Genomic DNA, 11994 nt, shown 5'->3' with positions numbered 1-11994 from the left:
CTCCTCCTCGACTTCGGTAGCGGTACATGACTCAGCCACAGCTCCGGCCTCTTCGCTCCCTTCCCCTCCTCCTCACTGGACGACCGAGGGTGGCGAGGACGAGGTGATGGCCGGCGCCAGGGGCAGGAGGGCGGGCGTGGGCGGGTACTTAGCCTCAGGACGCACGAGGAAGTAGGAGAGAGCCGTGCGAGGGTCTGGGGGACCTCCCGCGACGCCTCCCCCCGGCGGGTACACGCAGCTGCTGAAGTAATTTCCTGTTGGGGGAAAGAAGAAGAAAGGTCAGAGGCGATGGTATCAAAAGGGGCATTAATAAAGGCCACGCCAGGATGTTGGGGAGAATGCAAATATTACAGCGCTCCCTCCGGCCTTATGTGTGGGTCTTATGGTCTCACACGGGTGTCTCGACTACATGAAGGTAGTCTTCTCTCTCTCTCTCTCTCTCTCTCTCTCTCGTTCTGACTAAGCAGTGTTAAGCCCACAGAACACAGGCAGTGCTGTTAATACTACATAACCTATTTCAGCAGAGCGGCAGCAACGTGTGGGAGACGATGCCATTTCATGTTTGCGCCTCAACACAACAAAACTCTTGTAAAAGTTGACGCAACATCTTGGACGAGAAGGTTCTGAATTTAGGTCACTAGTGTTTTGTTATCACCCAGTATACTCCCCCTCCCTCCCTAAAAGCATATGTATATACTCACTGGCAACCTCTGCAGCGGACATGGAGGGGGAGGAGGTGGAGAGGACGGAGTGGTGGGGGGCAGCGGAGTAAAAGCTGGTGGCCAGGGCAGAGGGTGAGAAAGGGTGAGGGAAGCGCAGCGGCTCGGAGGGGGACGGCGCCGGACTCTTGGGTTCGGGCGAGCCTTTGCGTTCTCCGTACCTCACAAAGGCTCTCGAGTCGTCGCTGTTGGACACTTCCGCGTCTTCTCTGCTCTCGTCAGAAAATCTCCGCAGCGCCCCATCCTCGTGCGGCGGGTCGGTGCCGGCCGGGCTCCGTGGGGGACTAGACTCTCTGGAGCGGTTGCCAACGTCTATCTTTGGGCTGGACGGCGAGGACGATCTGCTCCTCGAGGGCGGCGGGGACGCTGCAAACTCCTCCCTGATCCTTCTTTCTCTCTCGATCTGGAGCTGTTGAAGACGAAGGTGCTCCACGTCGCGAGGGAGGCTGAAGTAAGGGCTGTCGAGAGGAAATCTTGACAAAACACTGCTGGCGGTGACCTCCGGCGGATACTTGGGGATGGGGGAGGGCAGGCTGTAGGCTGACAGGCTGGGCGAGGCGGGGTGGTGCAACTGGGAGGACAAGACGGATGAGCTGGATGCCACGCTGCTGGTGGGCAGACTGGACGACGAGGGGAGGTGTGGCGAGGACAGGGGCGGGAGGGGGGACTGTAAGGGCGGCGAAGGAAATCTTGGCAGGGAAAAGACTTCATGCGGAGCAAGTCTAGCCAGAAAGGACGACTCGACGGAGGACATTTTTGAGAACGCAAGAGACTCGGTGGTTGACAGCTTTGACAGTGCCAGGGAGTCGGAGTGCAGCCTCGAGAGGAGCGCCGGGTCCACATGGGGGTAAGGGAGGCCTGAGATGTGCGGAGGGAAGAGTGGGGGCGGAGGCAGTAGTGTTCGAGGTAGTTCACCGGGCGGCTTTTCCAGGCCGCCGGGGATCCCCGGAGCTCCCAGAAGGTGCGGCGGCGGGTAGAAGGGACGGAGGCCTTCAATCATTGGCTGGAACATTGGCAGCTGGAAGGGATATCTGCGGAAAGTTAGAGAGATACTTAACCAACTATTGTCATGAAGCTAGAGCATAATCTAAGGTACACCGACTACTTTATCTCTCAAGAAACAAGAACAATAACATCAGCCACGGTGGCCACGCTCTCCCACCTGTTGTCCTTCTTGGCCATGCTCTTGGCCTTGCGCCGCGGCCGGTACTTGTAGTCCGGGTGTTCCTTCATGTGCAGGGCCCTGCGGAGGACAGAGTAAGGCTGAGTCACTAGTGCTGAGGAAGTGCTGAGAGAGTGATTATAAAGTAAAATGAATAAATGCTTTCCGTGAATGGCCGTGAATGCGGGACCCTCAGTGGAGAAGTTTAGCTAATTAACGTTATCCCCCGTGAACGCCTCGCCACGTAGTCTTGGAACATGAGTCCGCTGCGACAAAAGACGGCAGGACTCGGCGCGGCCCGAAACAATTGCCTCGCCGCGAGACAAAAATGTACAATTAATCTCCGGCATCAGTTAAGCCGCGGCGGAGTCCTGGCCGCGGGAGGCACACAACGGAGTAAGTAGTACAAAAGGACGCCAGGCTCATTTTTAAGACGCTCACAAAGAAAGCTGAGAGCAGTTAACTTTCTTATCGGAGCGGCAGACAGTGTTATCAGGAGGCCGCGACGCACTAATCAATCCCACAATTTAGAGCGAAACTCCCCATGCATAAAGCTGAACTTAGGCTCTTGGCGGCGGCCGCTCAGTAAGAGGGCGCGCTGCCGAGCTGGCGGAGGACAAAACAATGTAAGGGGAGGCGACAATAGCGACTAAATGTGCCACAATGTTGCCAGATGACACACACGAGCCGGGCGCCGCCACCTTCCCGCCGCCACCACGCCGAGACACAAGACCTGACGCACAAATATGATGGCAAAGAGAACAAAGAAAGAAGAAAGAGGAAAGAGACAAAGAAAAATGAACGAAGGTGGTGTGTAATGAGATAAAACATGATGGCAAATATAACAATACATAACAAAACGAAGTAGAGAGTAATAAAGAATGGATAATTGCCAAGAAGATGATGAAGGAAAAACAGAAGCGAAGAATGAAGAATAACTAGGAAAAGAAGACAGAATAAAGAACAATAGAGAAGAAGACGAAATAAATCACACGCGGCTGAGAAAATCAAGACAAATAAAGAAAAAACGAAGACAATGTTAATAAAGAACGCACGTACAGTATATCCCTCTCATGAACCTGGCTTTCGTTATATCATTGTTCTTATTACGTACTGACGCTAACGATCGGCCAATCAGCGAAGCCTCCACTCACACCCTTCACTTAACCCATGAACGGCGTCGTGGAGGTTGACGCCCTACAAAACACGACACAAAACAGTTAAAAACAAATTAACAAGTGTCAACAGGAGGCAGCGAAGGAAAATCAAGTACATAAATGGAGGCTGACGACCCCTGACTGAGAAGAGGAGGAGGGGAGGGAGGAAGGGGCGAGGAGGTGAAGGGGAGATAGAGAGAGGGAGATAAGGCGAGCTGTGTTCCTGGACGGCGTGACGCTTACAAAGGACAAAGGGCGGCGCGAACTAACGACTCAGAGCTGGTGGGAAGGAAGGAAGGACAGCAAGGCAAGGAACAGGGACGGGAACGAGAGGATTGGGCGTCATGCTGTTTAGAGAAGAGTATGTGTGTGTGAGTGAGCGAGTGAGTGAATGAAAGAGGGAGTGAGTGAGTTAGTGAGGGAGTGCGTGAGTGTGTGAGAGTGTGTGTGATCAAATGAGTGTGCGAGCGTGTGTGTGAGTGAGTGAGTGAGTGAGTGAAAAAGTGAGTGAGTGTTTGAGTGAGTGAGTGTGTGTGAGTGAGTGAGTGAGTGTGTGTGAGTGAGTGTGTGAGTGAGTGTGTGAATGAATGGGCAAGAGAGTGAATGAGTGTGTGAATGAGTGAGTGAGTGAGTGTGTGAGTGAGTGAGTGTGTGAATGAGTGAGTGTGTGAGTGAATAAGTGTGTGAATGAATGTGTGTGTGAGTGGGTGAGTGTATGATTGTGAGGGGAATGGTTACAATGCTCCTACCAACAGAGTACCGTCTCTTTATTAATAAGTAGCATCCACAAAGATCAGTATGTCTGTCTTTCTTTCACTTCACACTAACAGAAAGGCAGAAATAACGGATAAGTTGCCATATCGATTATCATTATGACGTAGAGTGGATTGGATTTTTTCCGCTTTTCCGTTCATCCTCATTCTAGTGTTTTTTTTTTTACAGTTCACACTTAGAGGAGGGCACACACACACACACACACACACACACACACACACACACACACACACACACAGAGGCATAACGAGGAAGTGGCACTGCTGGACGAGGGAGTGAGTGTAGCAGGAATGATGGAGGATGAGAGAGAGATGGCAAACAACGGAGAGAGATGAACAGGTGGTAAATGGAAAAAGAAAACAAGTGCTATTCTTCTCTAGTGTGGAAAGGTATCATTCAAGTGCTATTCTGCTGATATAAATCAAGTTACTATTCTCCTTAAATGAGAATGAGTGAATGGGAAAAATGAAGATGAAAACATTGGGGGACCTCCTTAGCTGAATGTTGGTAGAGGGCAGCACTGCATCCTGTCCCCGACGCGAAGTAGACGAAATGCAGAATCTTATTTGCTTAGCTAAAAAGACTGTGAGGCAAAGTACTATGATGTTTCATTCACATACTTCAAATAATTTCGTATGAAAATATAGCAGAATAATCAGGAAAACCTTGCAAATCCAATTTCTGCTCACCCTGTTTATGAAAATGTGGACGAGGTTTGTATTTGTAAATACTGCGCCTCAGTCTGGTTACCAACTACCAATGTGTATTCCAAAGATAGATTCGCCAAAAGACAATGATGACACAGTCGGTACATGCGCTTAGTAAAATCATTTGAATGGTCCCATGTCACTGGAAGCCTGATTTCACTCACCTTTGCATATTTCTTTTTTTTTTAAATAGAGGGCGAGCAGATATTAGGGTTGCCAGGTTTTCCCAACAATGGCAGTGTTTTGAGAGAAATAAGGTAAGTTGACCAATGTTTTTCTGCCTTCATACGAAATTATTTGGAATATTTAATTATCGTAGTACTTTGCCTCATAGCCGTTTTAGAACACCAAATGAAATATATCATTTCCGTCTGCTCCAGGCAGGAAAACAAGACGGCCCAGTGCTGCCCCCTAGCGGCGCAGAGTTTGAAAAGCCTTCAATGCTGATGCGCGGTTCTGTGTGGTGGAAGTGAATTTCGAATATCCTTCAAGACCCTACATGTTTGGGCGTCTCCTTGACCTTCATTAGGGATGCCGTCACCTCCTCCTACTAAACAGATGAGCTCAGGTAATAACACTCCTCTAGGCAGCTTCTTTCTCCCCAGTTTCGTGTTATTATTTTGTGCTATTCATTTCAGCGGTTGACATTTTGAAAGTTCATGATAAAACTTTTCTCTGCTTATCTTAATGGGGTGGCAATTGTGGTGGTGGTGAGGATGGTGGTATAGGTATTGGTGATGACAGCGGTGGTGGTCGGTGTGGTAATGACGGTTGTGGTGATAAGGATGGTGGTGGTGGTGGTGGCACTACGGTGATGGTGGTGATGATGGCAGTAGTGGAGTGTTTGTTTTGTCATTAGTAGTACTGGAGGTGATGGTGATGGTGATGAAGCTGGTGTTAATGGCGGTAATGGGAGGGTGGGGTGATAGTACTCGTGATGATGGTGGTTATTGTCTTGTTTATGGGAATGGTGATTACGTTGCTCATATTGTCATTCGTTGTGGTAGAGGTGATGGCGATGGTCCTGGTGTTTTTAGTGGTTCCGGTGGCGGTGATGGTAGTGGCGGAGGGGTAGGTGGTAGTACTAGTGATGTGGGGGTTTTGGGGGGGCTGCCGCGTTAGCCCACCAACAAGACAAGATCCATCGCGGGTAGTTACTGTGATAGCCAATGTCGGACGCTGATTGGTGGTCGTGATGAATGGCCGGCAAATTGGACTCATTGTTCTTCCCGCGCGGCTCGCAGTCCCGCCCCAACAAGGTCATTACGGGGGATATAAATTGTTCTAAAAGGTAGTTAAGCGACTCGAGGCTGTTTGGGCGGGATGCTGTGATGTTTCGTTGTTTTGTTTTGTTTTGAAGTGTTTAAATATATATATATCTATATATATCTATATATATCTATATATATATATATATATATATATATATATATATATATATGTATATATATATATATATATATATATATATATATATATATATATATATATATATATATATATATATATATATATATATATATATATATATATATATATATATATATATATAAGGTGTTGAAGATATTAAGAAATAATATGAATGCATGAATTGACGATTTACGAATAAATTACAAAGGCATCCCATCCACTTGTCCAATATCTCTCTCTCTCTCTCCCTGCATGTGTGTGTGTGTGTGTGTGTGTGTGTGTGTGTGTGTGTGTCGCATTGTCCCGGTGAAGGCACGCAGCCATCGCCGGTTCAGATCCATTGTCGCAAAATAAGGCGGGTGAGTCTCCGGAGCCTCGCCTGGCGCGGGACTCTGGCACGAAGCAAGGGATGCGTTAGGGCAGATCTTGCATAATTCAGTCCTTCGTCGCTGGAAGATTTCGTTGTTTTAAAAATGCAGAAAAAAAGGTTGAGGAAGGAAAACAATGTCGATGAAATACACATAACGGGGACTTATGAAGTTAGCTATTAAAGTCTATTAGTTGTTCGCTGTATGTCTCTGCAAGAAGTTGTCGTCTTAAAATTCAAAAAGTAAAGATTATGAGCAAGGAAAACAATGTACGTAGGATACACATAACGGGGATGCCTGAAGGCAATTGTTAAAGCCTTCAGTTGTTCGTTATTTGCTAAGTGAGACAGGAAGACGTCATCGCTTCATTATAATGCAGAAAGCGGAGGTTGTCAGCAAAGATGGGCACGTAAAATACACGCAAAGCTAGCAGGAGGTGAGCGCCGAGATCGTAAAGGCTAAAACCTAATTTTAAAGCACTCTATAGCTCGTTTTTGAGACAGGAGAGCGCCTCGCCTTATAATGCTTACGATAGTGACCTGCTAAGCAATACATATTATAATGAACCGAAATGAGGTAACTTGCCAGACACAGCACACAAGGAATCAAGCGAGAAAGTGAACGTAGGGAAGACTTCAGGTTAATTATCAAGGATGCTGTTACAGGTTTGAGGTGAGAGGGCGACATTGCCTTTCTAAAATTAACAGCCATAAAACAAAGAACGCCGTCAAAATACTAAAATGTTATTCATGAAATACACGCGAATCAAGCAAAGGGGGTGAGCAGCACAAGACGAAGGTGAGGAGGAGCGCGAGGAGAGGAGAGGATAGGAGAGGCGGAGGAGGAGAGGGAGAAGGAGGAGGAGGAGGAGGGGCGGGCGGCGGCGGCGGGGCGGGAGCGACGGCGCGTTGCCCGGTACAGCCCAGCGGGCCGGCTGGGTAACAAGGGAACGGTACGCCAGTTTTATTTTCCACCTGTTCCATAATTTCCATGTGTTAGCCTCGTCCTGGAAGCCGTTACATCTGAATGAAGCATTGTGGGACTGAGTGAAAAGTCTGTCGCTGATTTGAATATTGAGCTGCGAGTTCAAAAGAAGCTGCGTGAATTGGCGAAAAAATGTAATTTGAATATTCTACAGAAATATTTGAAGGAAATGTGTCGGCGGCACTGAGGCAAAAATTATGTACATCGATTACTATAATTAACATTTTTTGTTGTCCGAAGCGTTTGCCGACAGTCCTGGGAGACGAGGCTGCCAAGGCATTCTTTCCTGAGGGAGGGACGGCGGGAGGGCTGGTGTTGATGCCTTGGGCAGGTGTATGGAGGCCTAGGCAGGGCTGCGGGGCCTTCCACGCCGCGGCTCACACTTCGCTCCGCGGGATTGCTTGTACAAACCCCATGTGTGGACCGTTTCCTCTTGTACCCACACTAAGGGAGAGGGCGAGGCGGGGCGATACACAAGAACACACAAGGAATAATGAGTCTCCTGATCCGTTAGCCCACTCGAAGCAGCTTATGAAAAACTATCATTTGCTATCACTACCCGTAGATATATCTAACCTTCATGCAAAACTTACTTCAGGAAAGCGCCATAGCTGGTGGACCAAATAAGACTGTATATGTATATAGGAAAAATATCGCAATATAATATGATACTCCTGATGCATCAAGGAAATAATTGAGCGATACGAAAATGCAACGCCGGAGTAGCAATCACTTAATGATGCATACAGAAGGAATAGGATATCTGTACCCAGCACACACGGGGACGGGATCGGGATGGAGGCAGCGGCGGCACGCACCCCTGCCAGCCACCTACACCTTGACCTTGCTGGATAATATATTGGGGCAAGGCCTCCCATGGCAGCAGTACAGAGAGGCTGAAAGTTTTGCGCTGGTATTCTTGTCTTCATTTGTTATCAGGACTTTATATACTGCAAGACTAAAGCATCCCCGTTTTATTGTTTTGGGTGTTTCATTCATAGTAAAAGAAATATGCAAGTTTTCGAGTGAAAGTAAAATAAAACGCTATATTATTATTTTTTTTCATTAATTTAGATTTCCACAAAGAAGAATCTCCCTTGAGACCAATCGATGCAAGTGAGGGACGCGGAGGACACTCATCCCACGACGAGGATTGAGCGTCTGAGGTAAGGCCAAATAACCAAATCATTTGTCATAAAAAAAAAATTTCAGGACATGGCACAGCTGCAGGTGCACGTAAATACATTACGTTTCTTACAAGCGCCAAAGGCAAAACCAGAAGAGAGAAAAATTTTTTAAAGCGGCGGCCAAGAAAATAGTAGTTTTTTCTGTTTACATTAATATGAAGGTACAGGCATACGTATATTACAGGTATTCCGATGAACGCGCCGCTGAGTGGGTGATGGTAATGCGTGGGAAAAAGCGGGAGATAGGAGACTATTAGCTTTGACGCAATACAGAGGGAAGGTGAGTGGTAAGAGAACGCGGCGAGCTAGCAAGCAGCGGGAGGTTTAGAGGAAGATGACAGGTTGTACTTTTGAAATAAAGCAAAAGTAACAGCAAACTATGGATAAAATTGTGAGTTACGTAGAAATATAAAACTCTGCCCCTTCATCTGTTAGGTAACGCTGATGAACTAAGACTGAGCCATCACGTTCGCATTATAATCATCTCTTGTGTCATTGAGCGGCAGCAGAGGCGGACGTGGCAGCGCATGTACCTGGGCTTGATGCGCGTTGCCGTGCCTGCCTTCCGTAACGCGAGTTAAAGAAAAAATAATTGTAAATATCCAGAACCGTCTCAGTTAAGACAAAATCAGGGCCTTAAATGGCCACTGCACTGCTGTGTTTTTAATACATTATCCTGCCTCTCTGAAGCAGTCACACACACACCTTGTTTGCCCAGTGAAGACGGGAAAATAAACAGACTGCCTTAGTTAAAACATGACTCGTAATTTAACGTATAAACTATTGTGGGCAGACTGGTCTCTTGCAACCTTCATGTGTCTTTGGTGAAAAGCATCCCAATAATCATGATGGCTTTGTTACCTGAAATCAACTTAACAAAAGCTGAAATAGGAAGAGTAATTGTTGCAACACTAATGCCGTGACTGGCACATTGCCCCACCCGAGGGTAACTCAGGGTCAGCCCCTCCCCGCGTACAGCCACAGCGAATGCGTCATTAACAGAGTAAATAGAACATAAGTAGGTGCAGGTAATAAACAAGTCAGCGTGCAACACCAACACCGTCATTATCAACCAGAGTGAATGACCATAACGATCTTAAAATACACTTATCTCTGAATTAATGGGTCTGTTATCTGCTCTTTACCGTCCTCTCACCAAGATACTCACAATTATATCAGGTGCTCGCCAGACTCGGATTCAAAATAGGACGAGATTGGTCACCTTCGGACCTGATAGTGTGCTTCCGCTAGGCAACTAAATGGTTTGTTAAGTGTCACGAGGCTGTACAAACACTGCTCACAAGATAAAAAAAAGGAGATAATTTCAACTTAATTATCAAACTTAATTTCTAGAAGTTTCCTCAAAGCGTTTATTCGTGTTTTATATTGTTTTTATTGCATGGAAAGCATCTGGAGACCTACATCGACAATGCTCCGGAAATGATGACAAGAGGAACCTTAACCTCATTATGTAGCTTCCGTTATAGAGGTTTCCTGATAAAAAAAATTCTACCATGTTTTTCCTCAAAAGCTCTGCTTTTTACAAAGGGTGGCTTTCAAAGTTGTAAACTAACGTTACTGTATTTCCATGGTTACCATTAAATGATTCAAATGTTTATCATTGTTTTAAATTAAAGTGAGCAAATATCATGAAGCATCTGGAGCTCAAGCTTGATCTGGTGATTTTTAAATGCTCTTCTGCCGTCCAGTGACGATAGCCGTGAAACAGGATGCTAGATTAGGAAGATGAAAACACTTTATAGGGAACCCTTTGGAACAGGGGCTCGATATACTGTTGAAACATGCTCTTGTCATCATTTAAGACGTAGTATTTAGCAGCCTCATAACTCGTTTAGGTCCACATCAGTGAAAAGGTGGAAATAGAGAGCATAGAAAGTAGATTGTCATGCAGCTAATTAATAAAGCAAAATAAAAAATAAAAAATCACTTCAGTATTATATTAATCACATTAAAGGGATAGGAGTGGAGGAGTCTGTATTGTAATAACTATATACATCACTATTTTCCAGACAATGTCTCATCTTATTTTCGAGGCGCTTTTTCCTCGTCTCTTCCACACAAAATATTCTTGGCCCGTCCTGTGCCATGATTCGTCATTAATTATCACTTCTATATCTTTCTACATACAAATGGACTTACATATTTTTCGTTGCCAGTTTCCTACAGTACATTGCAGTTGTATTTCCATCATCATCTTTCAGTCCTGCTTCCATTATTACCGGTCCTCTGAACTTCCTCTGCATATCCGCGTTACTTTCCGGAGTGGGCAGAACACTAGTAATAATGGAAGCTGGGCGGTAAGATGACAATGGAAAGACCACTACATTAGGCTGTAATAAACTGACGATGAAAACTATAACTATGTAACTGTATGTATGTATATAGATAATACAGCTACACAGCAAATCACATCCAAATAATGATAAAAAAATAAATGCCTCAGTGAAAACACTTGTACTGGTCATGAATGTTTGGGAGGCTGTATCTAGCCAATAATGAACTCAAGATAGAACACAGGAACAAAGGAAACGGATGGCTCCAAGTGGTTATCAGTAAGGCAGAAAAAATGAGTTGAAGAGGCGCAGATGAGTCAAAGGGCAGGTGAAGAGTGAAGACTGAACAGGTGGCGCGGCGGGCGAGGCGTGAAGGCCGGCGAGGTGTTCGTGGAAATCAGCACAACATGTACGTCGCAATAATGGTCTGATTGTCTTATCGCGTTCTCGCACAGGCTGTTCATAGGGATGACATCAAGCTGGTCCTGCTTGGTGGTGCAAGTGCTTGGTTCACGATTCTTTCTTTTTTTAAGTGATGACACTAAAGAAAATTACATCAACGGGTTTAGTACAAAAATAATAATGGAAGTAAATAAATACATAAAATAGCAAATCATGATATTAATATTACTTTTATTACTAATACCACCATTACCAATGATGATGTTAATAGTGGTAATAATGATAATAATAATAATAATAATAATAATAATAATAATAATAATAATAATAATAATAATAATAATAATAATAATAATAATAATAATAATAATAATAATAATAATAATAATAATAATAATAATAATAATATATATATATATATAGATAGATATATATATATATATATATATATATAGATATATATATAGATATATATATATACACACACACACACACACACACACACACACACACACACACACACACACACACACACACACACACACACACACACACACACACACACACACACACACACACACACACACACACACACACACACACACACACACACACACACACACACACACACACACACACACACACACACACACACACACACACACACACACACACACACACACACACACACACACACACACACACACACACATATATATATATATATATATATATATATATATATATATATATATATATATATATATATATATATATATATATATATATATATATATATATATATGTTATGTTGCCATAGGTGCATGACT

The 11994-nt window shown here is 44.9% G+C and overlaps 1 protein-coding gene across 1 annotated transcript in view; it reads right to left on the bottom strand.

Moving 5' to 3' along the window:
• Positions 1–11994, bottom strand: part of LOC126998971 (proline-rich protein 36-like) — a 31825-nt gene continuing 19831 nt past the window's right edge. Inside the window, exons 3-5 of the mRNA XM_050861270.1 lie at positions 1882–1962; positions 702–1750; positions 1–254 (exon numbers count right to left, since the gene is read on the bottom strand). Of these exons, the coding sequence (XP_050717227.1) occupies positions 73–254; positions 702–1750; positions 1882–1962 (1312 nt within the window). The 3' untranslated portion in view covers positions 1–72. The remainder of the gene's footprint in view (positions 255–701; positions 1751–1881; positions 1963–11994) is intronic.

Source organism: Eriocheir sinensis, chromosome 15 (assembly GCF_024679095.1).
Source record: "Eriocheir sinensis breed Jianghai 21 chromosome 15, ASM2467909v1, whole genome shotgun sequence".
Taxonomy (NCBI): Eukaryota; Metazoa; Arthropoda; class Malacostraca; order Decapoda; family Varunidae; genus Eriocheir; species Eriocheir sinensis.
The sequence above is the reverse complement of the archived record's forward strand: the minus strand, read 5'-3'. Positions and strand labels throughout refer to the sequence as shown.